Source organism: Perognathus longimembris, chromosome 8, assembly GCF_023159225.1.
Source record: "Perognathus longimembris pacificus isolate PPM17 chromosome 8, ASM2315922v1, whole genome shotgun sequence".
Lineage (NCBI taxonomy): Eukaryota > Metazoa > Chordata > Mammalia > Rodentia > Heteromyidae > Perognathus > Perognathus longimembris.
This window is the reverse complement of record NC_063168.1, coordinates 72,785,026-72,805,076: the sequence shown is the minus strand read 5'-3', so window position 1 is coordinate 72,805,076 and position 20,051 is coordinate 72,785,026. Positions and strand designations below refer to the sequence as shown.

Genomic DNA, 20,051 nt, shown 5'->3' with positions numbered 1-20,051 from the left:
TCAGCAAAAAGCCAGACGTGCCTCCAGTGGTGGAGCGCCAGCCTTGAGCGAGAAAAGCCAAGCAAAAGCCTGAGGCCTTGAGCTCGGGCTCCGCTACCCGTACAGCGATTGTGATTATTACTAGAGAACTGTCCACGTGGTACGGATACAGTTTCTTTTTCCCGTGTGTTTTCTGTGATTCGTGGGTTCAGAACCTGCCGACCGGGGGGCCTGCAGTGCGCGCTGGGCCTCCAGCCGCAGCCTGTCCGGCCCTCGAAGGCCCCTTGGGTGCCTTCCTGGCCCTGCCCGGTCCCACGCCCAGCCTTCCCCATCAGAGGAGGGGGGGTTGCATGCCCTAGAACTTCACTGACACGCCTGACGCCTTTCCCTAACATCCCATCTCCCGATGGCCAGGCGAGGCCGGGTCCCCGGGCAGCACCGGGCCCGTGCGTGCCTCGCTGCAAGCCGGGTGGACAGCCACCCACCCACCCACCCACCCACCCGAAGGCCCTCTGAGCACCCGCGTGCCTCCTTCCAGGCCATCTACAAAATGGTGTCGTCGGTGATGAAAATGCCCGAGGACGAGTCCACCCCGGAGAAACGGACGGACAAGATCTTCAGGCAGATGGACACCAACAACGACGGTACGGGCAGGGGTGGGGGTGGGGGTAGATAGTGCGCACGTGTCCCCGGAACCGCGGCATCGTGTGCGCATGCGCAGGAGCGGCGCTGCAGCTGTGCGCGTGCGTGTGACGTCGTGCGCGCGTGCGCAGGAGCGGCGCGGTGCGTGCGCATGCGTGTGACCGATGCCGGGGCTGCTGTGCCTGGGGACCTTCCTTCTGCAGCCCCCCTGCCCGCCCCTGCCCACGTGGTGTGTCTGGGCCGAGGGGAGGGTGGGACTCGGGATCGGGGATCCCCCACCCCGCACCCCTGCCTTGGGGCCGTGGGCACGTCGCCGGCCCCTCGAGCGGCGTGCCAGGGGCCCCCGGGCGCGCGAGGGGCGCAGGGCGGAGGACGCGGACCCGAGGGCCCCGTGCCTTGAGGCTGGTCGTGAGAAGCTGACCAGGCCTCCCTGGTGGGCACCCCACGAGTCCCGGGGGGGGGGCGGGCGGGAGGCGGCGTCTGGCCCGCCGGCCTGCGGCCCGCAGTACCCTACCACTGAGAAGAAAGGCCGAGAAGGAGGCGCCCCCCTCCCCGCGCCCCGCGAGGTAATGAACACGCTGATGCAGAAGCGAGCGCTCTGTGGAGGCTTAAGTGCCGGGCGGTGAGCTGAGGACGGCGCCCAGCGGGGGCCGAGGTCCCGCCGCCGCCGACAGCCTGGGAAACGGCCCCGCCTCCTTCCCGCCCCCGGCGGGCCTGGAACGCGCCTTCCTGTCTGTAGCCGGACAGACAGACAGACTGCCCTCAGCCTCGGTTTGGTGCTGTGTGACGTGGGGAGCGGCCCCGCGGGGGCGGGGCCTCCAGGGCCTTCGCGTGGGGTGGGGCACCCCGGCACCCCGGCGGCAGCTGCCCCCCTGTACCCGGAGGCTGCCATCTGAGGATCCCAGTGTGATCCTCCTCCCGTTCACCAGCAGAAAGCCCGGCGCGGAGGTGTGACTCAAGTCACAGCGTGCCAGCCTCGAGCAAAAGCGCCAGGGAAGAGTGTGTGTACGCGCGTGCAAGCGTGTGTGCACACGCACACACTCTACAAAGATGGAGAGAGCTGGCTAACCCTGCGGGGGGGGGGGGGGCGTCTCCGCCCACAGGCAAGCTGTCGCTGGAGGAGTTCATCAAAGGTGCCAAGAGCGACCCCTCCATCGTGCGGCTCCTGCAGTGTGACCCCAGCAGCGCCAGTCAGTTCTGAGGGCCCGGCCCGGGGACAGGGCAGAGAAGCAGCCTCGTGTGGCCGGTTCAGCTTCGCTTGCACCAGTGGCTGCCTCCTGCAGCCATTCCCGCTCTCCCGGGAGGGGGGGGGGGCGGGGCCCGGTCCTGGTGGCCATCACACCTGCGGGCCCGTGCCCCCTCCTCCACCTGCCCAGTGTGACCACCCAGCCCCTCCCAGGGCCGCTCCCAGCCAGGGCATGATGGGAGATGGCCTCAGCTCCAGGGGGGCCCAGGGGTGGAGACTGGAGCCACCCCAGTGAACTGTGGGATAGGTGGGAACCCAGGCAGATGGGAGGAGACGGCCAAGTCCCTCCTGTGCATGGCTCCGCCCCTCGCTCCCCCTCCCACCAGAGCCGCTGCATGTACATAGTCTGTGGTCCCCTTTCTTTTCATGTATAAATTATACGTATGGTGAAGTGAAGTGTAACGTGCAGGTCCTGTATTTAATGCCCCCGATTGCTCCTGCGGCATGCCCCCCCCCCCCCCACCGTGGCCTGTGGTCCCCGAGCCTGGTTGTTTTGTGGTATTTATATACTCGCAGTCTGCCCGAATTCACGACGAGATGCATGCGCGTGCCAGGGCTGCAGAGAGCAGGCGTGCGCGCTCGGTCTTCCTGTTGATTGGTCTGGCATTTCTGGTATTAAATGGTTATCAAATAAACAGAGTTCTCTGCGTTTTCTGTTCGCTGCCCCCATGCGGTCTGCGCTCTCCAGCAAAAGCGGGCTTCCTGGCATTCCAGACGTTGGGAAGTGTGGCCCCTCGCTTTCACCGCAGCTGCAAACCTTGGGCCCTAACATCCGCCTAGGGCCAGGAACTATTTGTGGAAGTAAAAGGTGGGTACTCCTGACCCCTGTCGCTCGTCCTCAAGGTTTCATCATCAAGCCACATCCTGAAGGGACGCGTGTGGCCCAGGGGCGTCAGTCCAGCCAACAGGAGGCAGGCCTTTCCTGCTGTGGTCCGTAGATCTGGCCCCAGCCGCAGAGCCTGGCACCGCTGGCTCCCACCGCACCCCTAGCTGCTCAGGAGGCTGAGATTTGAGGATCATGGTTCAAAGCCCGCTCAGGAAGGAAAGCGTGCGACTTTTATCTCCTATTAAGCACCAAAAAGCCAGACGTGGAGCTGTGGTTCACGTGGTAGTACACTAACCTTGAGCACAAAAGCTCTGGGACAGCACGCAGGCTCTGAGTTCGAGCCCCAGGACCGGCACACAAGCCACAGAAGGCTCCATCTGAGGGCGTGCTTGTCTCTGGGATACACCATGAGTGTGGCTGACTTGAAAATTCAGCAGTGTCATTGAACACCGCCACCCCCCCCCACACACACACAGCCTCACAGAAAAAGCGTTTGTCCTCAAAGCTGGCGTCTTCCACAGCTGCTGGGACAGCACCGAGGCAAAGGAGGAGCTGTGATTTCCGAGAGGAAGGACCCTGCTCCAGCACCTTCCCTCCGGCCTCACGACTCACTGGCCACCATTGTCCACCCCCCTCAGGATGGATGGATGATGATGATGGATGATAGATGATGATGGATGATGGATGGATGATGATGATGGTGGATGGATGGATGGATGATGATGATGGATGATGGATGGATGATGATGATGGATGATGGATGGATGATGATGATGGATGATGGATGGGTGATGGATGATGATGATGGATGATGGATGGATGGATGATGATGATGGATGATAGATGGATGGATGAATGATGGATGGACAGTGAGTGGATGCAGAGAGACGGGTAGACAGAGAGAGTAGATGGGTAAATGGAGCGGTGGTGGGTAAATGATGGATGGGTGGAGATGGGCGGGTAGATGGTTAAATGATGGAGGGACAGTTGATTAATCCCGAGGAACTGGATAGAATCAATGTGATTCTGGAGGCTAAAAGACCTCATGATCTGCCGGCGGGAAGCTGAAGAGGACTGGTCCGAGTTTTCACACAGAATCACTCAAGCTCCAAACTGGGGCACAGGCTGGAGATGTCCCATGGAACCTGCAGATAGACCCCCGAATCCCTACGCCTGAGCGGGGCCGTGTGTAAGGACTCGGCGTGGCGGTGGAGAGACGGCTCTGGGCAGGGCCTGCGCATCTCCCACCTCCCCCAGTCTCCTCCGTGGGCCTGGCCTGGACCCCCAAGCTCTGACCATGGCCCCGAGGCTGCTCCGGACGGGACTGAGCTCTCCTTCTTCCCTGTGGACGGGTGGCTCGTCTCCTCCAGGCTGCCCGAATGGACCCCACCGTCCTGGCTGACGTGGCCTCTGGCCCGGCCTGAGTCGAGGTGTCAAGGACGGCATCCCTGGCCGCTGCAGAGCCCAGGGATGGGGGTGAGGACCTGGCGCGAGCCCAGGACTGTGGGCCGACTGGGTACGGGCTCGAGTCCAGGGGACCCTGCTCCAGCTGTGGGGACAGGCATGGCTGGGGCCGGGGTGGGGGGAGCTGGGCCTGGTCAAAGGCCGGGGCTGAGCTCACAGAAGGCCCCTGGGCCGGGCCCGAGCGGACCTGCCGGCCTCCTCCTGGGAGAGGGGGCCACGAGAGCTTGGAGGGCTTCCTCGTCTGGACGAGCCTGTCGGATCTTCTTCCTTAAAAGCCCCAGGTGTCTGGCAGTGGGCTGTGGGTCGGGGTCACCCTGCAGGCCTGCAGCCCTCGCTCCTGAGGGGGTCCTGGGTCACTGCGGCATTGCACACCGGGGGTGGGGGGGGGGGGGCCCAGGCTGCTTTACCCACACCTTCAAACAGAGCGCTGCTGCCACCTGGTGGCCGTGACTGGGAACTCGGGGCAGCTGGGCCTGCTGTGGCGAGAGGCCATTGGTCTCCAGGGTGGCCTGCCTTAGGGGCCCCCACAGCACTGGGGAGCCAGGATGGGGTTGCTGGCACCCACAGCTCAGAGGTCCTGCTAGTAATGTTTCCAGATAGAATACAGGGCTCTGAGGAAGTGTGGATTTCAGACGAGCCCCCCGTGGCTCGGTTTACCTAGGTGCTGGGCCTCCTCGCATTTTTATTTCCTCCATTTAGCCAGCGAGGCACACCGCGAGGCTGGGCTTGCAACGGCGCCCAGCACAGGTCAGGGCCCGGCGGCCTCGGCGGATGCCTCTGGGGCAGTCCAGAGATGGCTCAAAGAAAGACCCAGATCCAGACAGCCCCAGCATGGTGGAGAGCATGGAATGAGAGCTGGCCCCTAAGGGAAGTGGCCAGCTAGCCACTCTTCCCAGAATAACCCGGGAAGCCGGGCGCTGGAGGCTCGCGCCTGTCATCCTAGCTACTCAGGAGGCTGAGCCCTGAGGATCACGGTTCAAAGTCTCTAAGCAACCACCAGGAAACTGGACGTGGCGCTGTGGCTCAAGTGGCAGAGTGCTAGCCTTGAGCTGAAAAGCTCAGGGACAGCGCCCAGGCCCAGAGTTAAGCCGGCCCACCCGGCCACGCCTCCCACTGGTTCAGAGTGTGTTGGGGGGGGCAGCTTAACGGAGCCATTAGGCGTGGTGTGAATGCTGCCTCCACATCCAAGAGTTGAGCCTGAGCCGCCCTCCCTCTGCACGTGTTCCCTGCACGGCAGCAGAGCAGCAGGAAGTGAGGGTCCTCCCCTCTGCAGCCCGCCCATTCCCATAAGTGCACCCAGAAATGTTCTCAGCAGGTGTTAAGTATGGGCGCACACGTGCTTCCTCCCCTGCCAGTTCAATAGTGGCGCAGACACGAGTTCATGGGACATGGGGCCCGGTCACAAGCCACCCAGGTCACCTCTCAAATAGACGCCATCGCTAAACACTCTTCCCCTAACTGCCATCATCTGTTGTCTTGGAGAATATTTCAGAGAAATTCTTAGAGTCGCTGGATCAAAGGTCATGTGACTTTCTCCATAATCGCATCTTCCAGTCTAGGTCACGCCTCGTCTCCCACCCGTGGTGTCAACACGCCTGTCCCCTGGCACGCTGAGAACGCTTAGCCAATCTGACAGGTGAGAAAGACATGCGTTTCTAAGTTCAAAGGACAGCCCACGCAGGGAAGTTGGTGAGGTTCTAATCGCCAATTAACCACCAAAGCTGGGAGTGGAGCTGTGGCTCAAGCGGTAGTGCTAGCCTTGAGTAAAAAAGCTCTGGGACAGTGTCCAGGCCTCGAGTTCAAGCCTCACGAGTGGCGTGCATACACACACACACACACACACTCAAAGGAAAAGAACATTGCTTCGTATCCTGCAGTACAGGGGGCTGAACCACGGGCGGCAGCACTACACGACCTGAGCCACAGCCCTACTTTGGCTTTTAGGTTTTCATCCAGGGTCTTATGTGATTGGCCCGGACAGCAATCCCTTCCACCTTCGAAGGGGCTGGGAGTACAGGCGTGTGCTGTCACGTGACTGCAAAGTTATTTTACTGTAAACATACCATGTCTCCCCCATCTTCTGTTGGAAGGTACCTTATGGACACCCCAAGTTCTTTCATTATGGAGGAAATGTTTCCTTTTGTCCTGGTGACTTCAAATGATTGCAACGTTTCATTAGAATTGTTTAGCCATGGGGTAGAGTCCAGCAAAGTCGACCTTGAGCTCAAGGTCATAGTAGTATGGACCCCCTGATCATGGGAGGGGAGCCGGCCAGGGGTCTCCAGCACCCCAGGAGGAATCTGCACCTCAGATCCTAGGTCTGGACAGATGTCTAGTATTGCACATGGGCAGACAGCACCACCTTCCACAACTGTGGACACAACTGCAAATGAGAACCTAAGTAGCCTGCCCCGGCCTCTGGCATTCCCCCAAGGCCCGGGAGAGGGCGCTGGAGAACCACACATGACCCAGGGCAGCTTCCGTCCCGGCTGGTCAACCCAGGCCTATGGGCTGAGGGCCGTGCTCTCTCTGCAGTGTAACTACCACGTGGACCTGGGGACGTCTTCCTTTCTAAATGGAAGCCCAGATATACCAAGGTTTGGTGCCATGTTTGTGGCATGAACATCACTGGCGATTGCTTTATGATAGGGCCTCTGCCCTGTGGGGGGCTGTCACCCTTGGTGGACAGTGCTGGGGCTCAGGAGAGGGAGGGTGCCTGCCAGACAGTTTTTCTTCTCCCTACCATGCCCAACGCAAGCCACCTCTGCTCCCCAGCTCGTTTTCAAAGCCACACCTAGGTATGGAAAAGCTCAGGGCACCTGCCAGTCGCTGAGAGGCTGGGGCCCTGCGGCTCTTCCCCCGGGGCAGGAGTCTCCAGCTTTGTCTTTCCATCCCTCTAGCAGGACTGGCAAGACTCCACTGTGCTCAGACGGTTAGCTGTGTGTGCATGGCAGTCCTGGGGCTTCAACACCAGGGCCTGGGCACTGTCCATTAGCTTTTAGACTCGAGACTAGAACAAGCACCTCGCTGCTTAAAAATATATAAGGAAAATAGGGAACCTTTTAAATTCAGGCTGGACTAGAACTCCTAACTCCCTTGCCTCAACCTTCTGAATACTAGCCTGTGGGCATTACCCACAGCACCTAACATTTTGCACTCCTTGTCCTCTTCCAATGGCTAAGCAGGGAGCTCAAAAAGCCGGGGTTCAAGTCTGAGAGCCTGCCACCGTTTGGGGAAGCTGAGTCCCAAGAACACAAAGGCCAGTACCAAGGTCAGACAAGAAGGTCTACCGCACAATAATGAATGGCCACGCGCAGCACTGTGATCTGACTTGTGGCTGGGAAAGATGAGCTGTGGACGGAGGTGAGAGGGCACGGGCCGGGCCGGCGTGGGCCAGCGATCCCCGCGCAGCCACGGCTGAGGGAGCGCGTCCGTGCTGAGCCTCAGCTCGCCGCTCCATTCCCTGCCGAGGGGGCTGCGGCCCAGCGACCCGCAAGCCAGAGACACCTGGGATGGACACACACACACACACACACACACACACACGAACACAGCGACCCGCAAGCCAGTGAGACACCTGGGATGGACACACACACACACGAACACTTCCACTGTCTCATTATTCCAAGATACTTTATTTCAAAACAGGTCCCAACACGAAGCTTCTGGCCCTGGCCGCCACTGTACAAGCTACAAATGCTTGCTCGGCAGCCGAGGGGCACTCTTGATAGCATGTTGGAAAAGTGAATAAAAATCCATAGAAAACAAATATGCAAAGTTTCCATAGGAACACAGAAAAGTGTGACCCCCATCTCCTAGTCTTCTGTTATCGCCGCGTCGGTGCCAGCTCTATTCTTACAAAGACGTTCAAAACTAGCAGTAATTAAGTTAAGTGGTTCCCCCCAGATCCCTTAATTCAAGCTACACTTGCACTTGACAGCTACGGGAAGTTTCTACACATTGATGCTGGCGGAGGCGCAGGCGGCGGGGCGCCGCTCCAGGCCGCTCTCCTGGGCGCAGGACAGGGGCAGCGCGCTCACGTCCTGCTCCTCGGCGCCGGGCTGGAAGCCGTGCTTCTGCACTTGCTGCATGAGTTGCCTGAGACACAAAGGAGAGGCGCACTCAGAACCCTGCCCCTCCCCACGGGCAGCCTGCCAGGACCATCACCCACCGAGCAGGCCTTCCTCGGCTTCTTCCTCCACCACTAGCCATCAACCCAACAGGTCTCAGGCAAGTGCCGGTAACCAGGAAACCTCATCCACGAGCGCTCGTTGCTCTCAATAGGCAGAGGCACGAGCCATTCACTAGAAATTGCTTTCGGGAAGTACAGACCAGCACAACCAGAGGAATTTCCTGCCGTACGTAACTCAATCCAAGGCAAATAAAGGATTTCTCGTTCCATCAGACAAGGAAGGGCAAGCACAAATTCAAGAAGGTACCGATCTTCTATGTCCCCCGCCTTTGTGCACGGTGCCGGGGACTAAACCCAGGCACAAATGCTCCCCCTGGGCCCCACTTACCACATGGGCCGTGACATCACGTAGTGGATAGTCGGCCTCTGGAAGCCATTGAAGGTAGAAGCAGCAGCAACAGTGTAGGCACCCATGTTCTCAAAGAGCATCCAATCACCCACGTGCATCTCGGGCAGGCCGCAGCGCTCGACGATGCGATCCAGGCCGTCGCACGTGGGCCCCCAAATGCTGGAGGAGTAGTACTTCTCATCGGGCTTGGGTCTCTTCTGCAGCAGGGGCTTTACGTGTGCATGATCATAAAGGATGCAGTTGAAGGATCCGTATACGCCGTCATTCACGTAATACATGAATGTCTGCTCATTTAGCTCATCTTCATCTGCAAACACATTCATCGACATTACCACACTAACTTCCAGTTAGCTGCCCTTACCCGGCCGCTCCCCGGCGCTCACACCTACCATCAGAGCCGCTCTGCTCCTTCCAGACCATTTTTTTGGCAATGATATTAACTGCAAGTGTGAAGGCAGATGCAACGTAGTATCTGCCTGGCTCCGCTATGATCTGCACTCCAGAGTCTGACGGGAAGTACTTGTCCAGGGCTGGGTTAATCACACTGGTGATCTAACATACAGAAGAAGGTGACCATTGATTACAGGAATTCATCTGGAGAAGGCCGCAGGGTCCTGCGAGCTGCCCCCAGCAGTCTGCAAACATCTCCCTGGAGACCAGCCTGCACACGCACAGGCCCAGTTTCCCCTTCTGTCCCCACCTGGGCACCATCTCTCCCCTTCCCTGTGGCCTGGGCATGCTGTTGCCAGCAACAGTACAAAACACCTCACTACAGTCAAGTGTCCAGGCATCAAAAGATTTGTTTAGCAACTATAGGCCAACAAGATTAAAGTAAACAAAATAAAAAATTTTTCTTTACACTCTGCCTAATCTACATAACTGTAACAATGTCCATCTATATTGTGCCAGTCCTGGGGCTTGAACTCAGGGCCTGAGCTTCTTTTGCTCAAGGCTAGTACTCTACCACCTGAGTCACAGCGCCACTTCTGGCCTTTTCTGTGTATGTGGCACTGAGGAATCGAATCCAAGGCTTCATGCATGCTAGGTGAGCACTCTACCACTAAGCCATATTACCAGCCCTGCTCATCTATTTTTATAAACCTCAGCACCATAACCTCACTTCCTAAGAGACAGTCAAAAAATATCAATGGGAAGTACAATGTCTAAGGAAACCGTTTGCATAATAATGTTCTGAAGTTAGCACGTTCTCTACTCATTCTGTAGCAGCACTTCTTAATGTGTAATTACCACCCCACACTTCTCAAAAAGCTGACTCATATTTTAATTTAGAAAAACCAAATACAAAAAAAGAAAACACTAGAAATACTAGAGCCAGCTGCCTATGGCTCACACCTGTAACACTATCTACTTGGGAGGCTGACATCTATCTGGAGAACCGCAGTTTGAAGACCAGTAGCCTCCAAGACCAGTCCAGGAGAGTTCTTAAGACCCCTTTTTCTCAAGGGAGAGCTGTTATCCGAGCTAGACAAGATGGATGTTAGGATACCTAAAATAAAAAGAGGCTCAGGCTGGGAAGGTGGCTTAGTGGTAGAGTGCTCGCCTAGCATACATGAAGCCCTGGGATCAATTCCTCAGCACCACATCAACAGAAAAAGCTGGACCTGGCGCTGTGGCACAAGTGCTAGCCTTGAGCAAAAAGAAACCAGGGACGGTGATCAAGCCCTGAGTTCAAGGCCCAGATGGTGCTCAGGCAGCACAAGGGAGAGCCTACTTCCTACTTCAAAAACAGGCAAAACTGCAGCTGGAGCTATGGCTCAACAGTAAAGGCACTTGCTGCCTCCAACAAGTAGCTGAGTTCAAACCCCACCAACAACCAATAAAGGGGAGAAAGTACAGTTTTAAATATCAAGTACAAATTTAAACATCACAGAAGTCACTCCCTGTTGTGCCAAGTGTTTACTTTCATACTTGTCTCACCTCTTCAAACTTCAGCTTCACGTCCTCAGATCCGGGGAAGCCACCACCAATGTCCAGCAGGTACATGTCGAAGCCCACCTCCGCCTAGAGAGAAGCAAGCGGGAGTCAGGCAACGGCGTGGGGATGGGTCCAGACTGCAACAGGGAATCCTATCCCAATGGGTCGTGTGCACTCACCCCCATGTCGAAGACACAGCGGGCATCAGAGACCGCCTGCACGAAGGTCTCCGCGTCGGTGCAGCCGCTCCCCACGTGGAAGCTGGGGAAGAAACCAGACGCAGGGTCTTACATTTCTCACAAGACCAGTGGGAATGGGTTGAGAACTGGCATCACACCGATTTCTGTCTTCACCTCCAAGTATGCCACCAAGATCTCACCTGACACCGATGACATCAATGTTTAGCTCTTTTGCTCGTTCCAAAAGAAGTCTGCTGGTTTTGAGCGTGGCACCAAATTTCACACTGAGGCGACAGACTGCTTTGGAATCATCAGTGGCGATCCGCAGAACCAGCCTAGACGCGAGAAGAGCCAAGGTGAACATCAAGAGAACCTGCCAAGTACTGGCTGGCCACGGGGTTTGGATCTGACATGACTCTCTAAGTCAGCGGAGAGTTTGGCCTCTTTTTTTTTTTGCCAGTCTTGGTGCTTGGGACTCGGCCTGAGCACTGTCCCTGGCTTCGGCTTCTGTTTTGTGCTCAAGGCTAGCACTCTAGCTCTAAAGCCACAGCGCCACTTCTGGCCTTCTTTTTTTTCTTTTTTCTTTTTTTGGCCAGTCCTGGGGCTTGGACTCAGGGCCTGAGCACTGTCCCTGACTTCTTTTTGCTCAAGGCTAGCACTCTACCACTTGAGCCACAGCGCCACTTCTGGCCGTTTTCTGTGTATGTGGTGCTGGGGAAATCGAACCCAGGGCTTCATGTATACGAGGTGAGCACTCTTGCCACTAGGCCATATCCCCAGCCCACTTCTGGCCTTTTCTATATATGTGGATGCTGGGGAATCGAACCCAGGGCTTCATGTATGCAAGGCAAGCACACTACCACTACTAGGCCATATTCCCAGCCCCTTAGCCTCTTTCTTTCGTAGTCAGGTACAGAGCTACAGACCGGCAAGAGCCCTGCGCCGCTGCTCAGAGGACTCACTTGGCCTTTGGGTGCGCTCTGGCCACTTTCAGCAGCTCCACCTCGCTGTCGAAAGTCATCATCTGGACTCCGCTACTGGCCGCGTACTTGATCTGAGACACTTGCTTACAAGGGTTTGCATAGATGATCCTTTTGGAAGGCACCCCGAGGCTCTGCACCAACTGTATTTCAGTCTGAAAAAAAAAAAAACTTGCTAGTGTTAGGTTTCCTGTAAGCACAGTTAACAGGAGGAAGTGGAAATTTCCGGGCGCCTGTCCTCAGTACCTACCACCCCACCAACATGCGACCATCAGTCCCGAATTACTTCTACACACCCTGCCTTCACTTACCTTGCTGGCACAGTCAAAGCCGGTGCCGATGGCAGCCAGGGTGCTCACTATGGCTCTGCTGTCATTACATTTGACTGCATAAAAGGGAGTGACTCGGGGAAGAGCTTTCAACCATCGGAGGTGCTTCTTTAGAATGTCTCCCAGGTCTGCGACGTAAAAGGCATCCTTATCATCCTGCAGCGACAGTGGGTACAGGCAGGTTAACAGCCTTGCAGCCACCACAGGTGGCTGCTTCTCTCCCTTCCCTTCCCAGCATTCCATCAACCCAATAGTTCATAACCACTGCCATGTGATCAACATTAGCATTGGGTAGTCCATGGCTAGTTAAACTCCAAGTCCCCTAACACAAGTATGTTCCGGCCAGGTGCTAATGAGTCGTCTGTAATATTAGCTATTCAGGAGGCCGAGATCTAGGGACTGTGGTTCAAAGCCAGCTTAGGCAGAAAAAGTCCACAAGACTCATTTCAAATTAACCACCAAAAAAGCCAGACGTAGAGCCATGGCTCAAGTGGCAAAGCAAGAACCCCAATTGAGTAAAAAAAAGCTCAGGGGCAGTGAACAGGCTCAGAGCTCAAGGCCCAATATAGGCACAAGAACAACAACAAAAAAACAAACAAGATACATATGCTCCATTCTACCACTACATTTTTCTTTCCAAGACCACCAGCCAGCACGTCCCATTCCCACTAGCCAGGCGTGCCCACGGCTGCAGCCGGCACGGGCCTCACACTCACAGAAGAAGACACTTCATTAATTTTCTGGTCCAGGATGTCCTTGGCGGTGAAGCCTTCATCAAGGATATGGCAGTCAACATCTTCCTTATTAAAGTGGCTCATGGTTGTGGCTCTGGATGTGCCTCTGGAACGCAACAAGCTCCAAGTAGTTCAAGTTCACTCTGAGGCTTTAGCAAGGACTCTTCTTAACAAATGAACCTGCAACAAACAAGTGGCAAACAAACTGAAAACCATGACAGATGGGGTGAAGGAAGCAACTCTCCAAGAACAGACAAGCAGCACTAAAATGTACTGCACAGAACCCCAAGAATGTGCTATCTACCTGGGGAATCTCAGGGAACTGAAGGATTGTGCCTTGTAACGGAGTACACCACAGGGAACTGCGGGTCAGGCGCCCACATTCTAAGTGGATCACTCAGTGTTGTGGGAATTATATACTCCTGGGTGCTGAGTGACAGGACCCCATAAAACCGCTGCAGTGAAAACACTGGGTTTTCAGGAGCACACTAAAAAAAACCCTACACAACGTGATCTGTCTCCAAAGCAGCCTGCAAACACCTGCAGAGTGCTTCAATACTGCGGGGTGCACAGGATTCTCTCAACATGGCTCGATGTGATGAATAAATAAAAGGCATGTCGGTCTTTCAGAACTGCTTCAGTCCCTTAGAAACTTATCAGCATTGCAACAATTACTCAAGTCTTACCTACTATGGTTTTTACCGACAGCACAGAAGCAGTCAAGCATCAAATTACTGAGTGATCATATATTTTCTAACAATTGCATGAGCTAAAACTAGCTGTGCAGGTATTTTTAGAAACCAATTTCCAAATCCACACAACATATTGTTAACTGCTGTTAGCTAAGTAGAAATCAGTATTCCTGAACCCGTGTTGTCTCCAAACTGCCATTCTGCAAATTCTAGCTGTCCCTACAGGCCCACAAGCCTGCCCTGTGATGGCCACATGGGGGTCATTCTGGCTAGCCTTATGAGGGACAAAACAGGAACATTATGTGAAAGAGAGTTAATTAAGGGCATTGTCCTTGTCCTTCACCAAATGTGGCCATAGGAGAAACAGCTCTTGAAATCACTCATTTCCCCACTCCTTTCTTGGTGCCAGTGCTGGGGCCTGAACTTAGTGCCTAGGCTTTTTTTTGCTCAAGGCTAAGTGTTCTACCACCTGACCTACAGATTCACTTCCGGCTTTTTGGGAGATTAGGAATTTCCTGCCCCAGCCGGCTTTGAAATTTCGATCCTCAGATCTCAGCCTCCTCAGAAGCTAAGCCACCAGGGCTCCTTTTAAACTACTGTGAGGCAGGGTCTTTCCTTCCCCTCTGTGAACACCCCTCCCCCTTCAGTGCCCACAGGTAGAGGCCAGGCAATGGCTCAGAGCCAGTTTGCTCTGGCCTGGGACACTGAGAGGCCCTTGGGGACAGGCCTGCGGTAAACCCAACCCACGCATGGCCTAACTTTGCTTTAAGCCCCCATCCAATGTGACTTTTTGGCACTGTCAACCTCCTAAGTTGCCCGAATCACTCTGGGGGAAAAGCCAGCCGGCCCTGGCCTTTTCACCGGCTAACAAACTTGACATTTACAACGGACTGATGAATGGGCGCCACCAGTAACCAACTGGACTATTTTATTTAAGGTCTTGTTAACTATTTCCGAGGCCACCCTCAGGCCTAGGCTTAGAAAAGCCCCTTCTACTTGGAAACCCACCATCTGTTAGTATTTTGCGTTCTTTGTATAGTTTAAAGGTCTACTTATTTTTTTTCTAAAAAAGAAAAAAAAGAAACACTGTTCCTTGAGCACACCTTTCAGTTTCTGCATAAAGTCGTTTTTTAACCCTAAACAGATGGCTCCCAGAACACAGATGGCAGCCTTCAAAGAGACCCCCGCGAATTCAAACGGACAAACTTGAAAGGGTTCGGGGTCGGCTCAAGTCTGGCCACTTTCGGGTTTTGAATTAATAAAGCCAGCCCCCCCGACGTCCTTTGTCCTCCCCCGGCACTGCTGGGGGGCCCGGCTCCCCCCCACCGCCCCCCCCCACGCTGCCGGCCTCACCGATCGCTTGGGACCCGCCACGCGCCGGGCCCCCGCGTTCGCGGCCACGGCGGCCTGGAGAGCAACCGCTCGAGTCATGGCCGCCGCGGGCGCCTTCCCGGGAGCTCGGCCCGGAGCGCGGCGGCCCCGGAGGGGAGGCGGCCCGCCGGGTGTCACCCGCCTAGGACGAGGGGAAGGGGCGCGGCCGGCTCCCCGGCACCTGCCGCGGGCGGGCGCCCGGCTCCACGGGAAATAGCGGTCGCGGGAGCCCCGGGGCCGCGCCACGGCTTCCGGCGCTGACGTGGCCCCGGGGCCCGGCGGGGCGCGGCCCGCGCACCCCCGCGCCTCGTCCGGGCCGAGCCCCCGGAGCCGGGAGGACGCGGTTCCCGCCCCCCCCCCCCCAGGTCGCGGTCCTCCTGGCCCCCCGCCGGCCCGCGGGCGGCTCGGGGGACCACGTGCCCCGCCGGCGGGCGCGGGTCGCTGGGGAGCGGACACGTGGTCGCCGCCCGTCCTCACCTCAGAGCGCCCGTCCGCCGCGCCCCCGCCCCATGGAGACGCCGCCGCCGCAGCCGCCGCCGGAGCCCGAGGAGCGCGGGCCGCCCGCCGCCGCGCCCGTCAGCAGCCTCGCTCCCGCCCGCCGGAGTCGCCGGCCCGAGGTGGCGCTGAGCTGCTGGCTGAGGGCGGCCGGCGGCGGCGGCGGCAGACACTGACAAAGCCGGCACCGGCGCCGCGCCGCTACTTATACGCCGTGCGCGTCGTCATGGAGACGCACCAGCTCAAACCAGCCGCGATCGGTTCCGGCCGGGAGCCTGGGGGAGGGGCGCCGCGGGGCGGGGCGGGGCGGGGGCTCGCCGGCTGCCAACCCGGGCCCGGGGCGCCGAGGCGGGTGGGGGGGGAAACCGAGGCCGGGACGGGCGGGCGGGACGTCAACGCGGCGGCGCTCCGCCCGCCCCGCGCGTGCCCGCCCACCTCACCGCACCCGCCCCGGCCCGCGCCCCGAGCCTCCGCCCCGCCCGGCCTCGCGCCGCGCCCGGCGGCGGGGCCACCCCCCCTCCCCCGCCGCGCACGCGCTCCACGCCGCGGGCCCTTCCGGCCGCGAGTGCGCCGGCGCGCGAACGCACACACACGCGCACGCGCTCGCGCGCGCCACGGGGGAGACGGCGGCCGAGGCCCGGCGTTTCCTCCTCCCCGCGCCACCCCCTCCCCCCCCCGGGGCTAGGGAAGAGGGCGCGCGCCGGCCGGGGCGGGCCACGTGCACCCGGGCGCGCTCCTCCGGGGCCCCGCCCCCCGCCGCCCGGCCGCCCCGGGGCCCCGGGCCGCTCCCCCTCCCTCCCCCCCCCCCCCCAGCAGGAACTGGATCTGAAGCTGCTGGGCCTTCCTTTCAGTGTTTGCCACTGATCGGAATGACAAACCCCCGCGGGCGTGCTCCGGGAGGTGTGCCCCGCCTGGCCTGGTCCCCTGGGGGAGGGGGCCTTGGGGTGACCGGCCCCCCCATCTTGCTGTGTGTGTGGCCCATGCCTCCTAGAGGCGGCCCCCCGATCTGATCTTCACAGACCCTCGGGGCCCGCTCTGTGAGTACGGATCGCAGGAATGCAGGCCTGTCTGAGTGAAGGAATGAATGACCCCCGTCTTCCTGGATGGGGCCGGCGTGGCTTCTGAGAAACCCCCGAGGAGGGGGGGGGGAGCTGTCGCCCAGAGTCGGTAAAGCGTCAGAGATAAGGATGCACCGCCAACCAGGATTAAGATGCGTTGTGGGCCTTTTCCCCTGGTGAGCCCGAAGATTTCCCCCAGTCCTGTAGTCCACCTGACCCAGCTCGGCTCTTCCTGAAGGGTGAAGGGAGATGGACGGTAGCGGCTAGAGTGGCACCTAGGTCATTTATGTGGGGTGCTCTCCAGGAAGACACGTTTCTGTTTCCCCGGAGTGCAGGCCGCCTGATGACCTATCTGACAAAGTAGGGGGAGAAGGATGTGCTTTGCCATTTCCTAGGGCACAGGCCTGGCCAGCTGGGGGGGGGGGGGGGGCAGGCTCTGGCTCAGACAGGGCCTCCCTCCCTCCCCGGCCTCTTGTTGTGCCTCTTGTTGTTTTCAGCGTAGTTACAAATGGGCTCCATCCTCTCCCGACCCGTCCGGGGCTGGAAGGGAGCTCAATGAAGGGGCGCTGGCCCTCCGCTCCCCAGAGGGAGGGTCAGCGGGGACCTTGGGCGTAGGAGTTAGCCTGACACCGACAAGAATGTTTGGTGCTGGGTGCAGAAATGGTAAAGGAAGCAAATGAAACACCCCAAGTCACACTGGGCATCTACATTCCGGAACCTTCTCTGGTTTTCTTAGGGCCTCTCAGCTCCGATTTATGATGAAGCTCTGGACCTCTGTCCCTCCTGAGGGCTCAGACTTCCTGTTCTATTAAACTAGGGTTGTTAAGCTGAACAAAAAAGTTCTCCCCCGGAGCTGGTGGTTTACGCCTGTAATCCTAGCTACTCAGGAGGCTTGAGATCTGGAAGTCCTTGAGGCCCACCTCAAATTAACCACTAGGAAATAGGGAGTGGTGCTGTGGCTCACAGTGGTAGAGTGCTAGCCTTGAGCAAACGAGCTCAGGGACAGCCCAGCCCTGAGTTCAAGCCTCGTGACTGACAAAAAAAGAAGAAAAACCTCAAGTACTTAACTAGTACTAGGAACTGTGGTCTTATCAACACGGCTATATAAATTCATTGATAATCCCTCCTAACACCAAATGACGCATCTGCTAAGGTTGCATTTTTTGGGAGGGTGGGGTCAGTGCTGGAACTTGAACTCAGAGCCTCACACTCCATACTCGCCCTAGCTTTTTTTTTTGCTCCAGGCTGGTGCTCTACCTCTTAAGCTACACCTCCGCCTCCAGCTTTTTGCTGGATAATTGGAGATAACAGCCTCACACGTTTCTGCCTTGGGCTGGCTTTGAGTGGCATCCTCCCATCCCAGCCTCCAGAGTAAGCTGGATTAGAGGCGTGCGGCCCAATGCTTGGCAGTATCTCTTGTTATCTACGTGAAAGGGTTTTTGTTTTGTTTTGTTTTTTTGCCAGTCCTGGGCCTTGGACTCAGGGCCTGAGCACCGTCCCTGGCTTCTCTTTTGCTCAAGGCTGGCACTCTACCACTTGAGCCACAGCGCCCCTTCTGGCCGTTTTCTACGTATGTGGTGCTGGGGAATCGAACCCAGGGCTTCATGTATACGAGGCAAGCGCTCTTGCCACTAGGCCATGTCCCCAGCCCCCATGGGAGGGTTTTAAAACGTATCTAGTGACCACAAATGTCAGGATTCACCTTCCTTGGAAAGGAGTAACATAAAAGGGAGTAGTTTGTAAACACCGTATGTGTCCATTTACTCACTATCGGCATATTTAGCACAGAACTTTCTGGACAGCGTGTCTGCGTCGTGTTCTGCCTCAGCAGACTTCTCCGGAAGCACAGGAAGAGCTGACTCTGAAGTAGGATTCGTGGTATCCAGGATGCAGGCGTCTGGAACGCAGGACGGCCGTGCCCCGGGGACCAGTCACGGGGGCACCCTCATCACGTCTCCGTGCTTGACATCACTCACCAGCGCGCCGGCCTTGCCCAGGATCGCTCTGGGTGTTTCCAGAAACGGAACCCTCCCTCCCAGGCTGAAAGTGGGCCACCTTGTGCCACTAATCCGGAAGGTGGCCCAGGGCGGGGAGGGCCGCTCCATCTGAGCAACGCTGGCGTCATCGGGGAAGCGATGGCTCCTGAGAGGCTCTCGTGGAAGCAGCAGACACCCGTGCGTGCGTGGAGGGGGCAGGATGTCTGCTTTGTAAAGCAGCAGTTGCATCACGACCACACCTTGCCCCAGCCCTGGTGCGGCTCCCTGGGAAGGAGCCAGACAGCGGGCGGACTGGCCGGCACTGGCCCAGAGCTTCCGGAGCCAAGGAGGGCCCGGTGGCCGGAGAGCAGCCACCCGGGGTGGGGCCGACACGCAGTTTCTCCAGTGGCTCCTTTGCTGGGGGGGGGGGGGGCGTGTCTGCTTCCCACAGCCCGGCTGCTTCTCAGTGCGTGGAAGCCAAGAGCGCAGCTGGGCACCCGTGGCCCCCGCCTGTAATCTTGGCTACTCGGGAGGCTCCGAGGCAAAAGGCTCGTCCTCTGGCCACCCCCATATCGGCTCATCAGAGCACATCTTCCGGGGCTGAGCCAGCCCTGCCGGGGTGGTGGCTTGGGCCAGGCTCTCGGGGCAGCCGAGGCTCCTCCCGTCCACCCAGGAAAGGCCCCTCCCTGTGGCTTTCCCCCCACCTCCCTCCCGCCTGCTCCGCCCCGGCAGGTCACGGCACTTCCGTGGGGTTTGGCCGAGGCCCCATCTCTTTGCCTCGGGCCCCACCCTGCGAGGCCCCACCTGTGGGAAGCCCCAGCGCCCGCAGGGTTCTTCCTTCCGAGGCAGGGAACGGCCCTTGCACAACTGGGGCTTCTGGAAGGGGTGTGTGCTACCCTAGAAGGAGTGAGGAGTCCCCCCCCCCCCATTCTTCAGTGAGGACCACTGGCAGGGCACCGGTGTCGCTGGGATGCTGGCCACACAGTCTCCCCGAATGCTTGCGTCCCAGGGCCCTGCCGGGAGCCAGGGAGAAGGAGATGCTGACGGGTCGCCGGAGCCCCAGCCTCGAGCCTGCGCTCGGATAGTTGCTGTCACCTGGGCACTGGACCCAAGGGCGAAGTTTCAAACAGCTCGGGGCAGCTGGATGGGAGACGTTTGACCAGGGCTGGAGGGATGAGGGGGCTCCGGGCACCAGGACCGGGCTCTCCTTTGGGAGGGGGCTATGAGCCGGAGGCAGAGGACCCCCAGGAGCACCCCCCCCGCCCCCATCCTGGACCTCACGTGTGGTGCTTTCACCTGCAGTTTCTCTCGGCCTAGCCAGGTTTATGCTGACCGTAGGGCCCAGCAACTCCAGAAGGCAGGTCAGCTGCCAAATGTGGAGCTAGAAAGTTCCTCCAGCATCGTGTGTCTAGTATCCATCAGGGCCCAAGCAGACTGCTCAGAGGGAATTGTACGGAAAAGCTAATGGCTGCCGAGAGCCTGTACTTCCCTAGCACTGTGGATAAAGGGGACCAGAGGCAGGCATCAGCGGGTCGCGCCTGTAATCCCAGCTACTCAGGAGGCTGAGATCTGAGGGTCACCGTTGCAAGCCAGCCCAGACAGGA

General features: G+C 58.3%; 2 protein-coding genes across 5 annotated transcripts in view; one reads left to right on the top strand and one right to left on the bottom strand.

The window, feature by feature from the left end:
* Hpcal1 (hippocalcin like 1) overlaps positions 1-15,834 on the top strand; it is a 75,095-nt gene extending 59,261 nt beyond the window's left edge. For 3 of the 4 annotated variants that reach the window (XM_048353420.1, XM_048353421.1, XM_048353422.1), the window contains 2 exons: positions 518-623; positions 1,725-2,496. In XM_048353420.1, the coding sequence (XP_048209377.1) occupies positions 518-623; positions 1,725-1,822 (204 nt within the window). In that variant the 3' untranslated portion in view covers positions 1,823-2,496. Of the gene's footprint in view, positions 1-517; positions 624-1,724; positions 2,497-15,815 lie in introns of those variants that run through there. The other variant, XM_048353418.1, reaches the window with a different exon arrangement.
* Positions 7,770-15,447, bottom strand: Odc1 (ornithine decarboxylase 1). The gene is made up of 10 exons (XM_048353417.1): positions 15,396-15,447; positions 12,838-13,035; positions 12,104-12,277; positions 11,775-11,947; positions 11,013-11,147; positions 10,813-10,894; positions 10,637-10,720; positions 9,088-9,250; positions 8,678-9,005; positions 7,770-8,255 (listed from the first exon to the last, which is right to left on the bottom strand). Exons 2-10 carry the CDS (start codon positions 12,937-12,939, stop codon positions 8,111-8,113), a joined length of 1,386 nt encoding a protein of 461 aa, XP_048209374.1. The 5' UTR covers positions 12,940-13,035; positions 15,396-15,447; the 3' UTR covers positions 7,770-8,110.
* Positions 15,835-20,051: the final 4,217 nt, after the last annotated feature.

What these genes read in the sequence shown, in the direction of transcription:
- Odc1 (XM_048353417.1), bottom strand. Translation starts at nt 12,939, where the DNA reads ATGAGCCACTTTAATAAGGAAGATGTTGACTGCCATATCCTTGATGAA. An exon ending in GGAGCAGAGCGGCTCTGATG is followed by an intron (nt 9,006 to 9,087) that starts GTAGGTGTGAGC and finishes ATGTGTTTGCAG; the next exon opens with ATGAAGATGAGCTAAATGAG. An exon ending in GTGATGTCACGGCCCATGTG is followed by an intron (nt 8,256 to 8,677) that starts GTAAGTGGGGCC and finishes TTTGTGTCTCAG; the next exon opens with GCAACTCATGCAGCAAGTGC.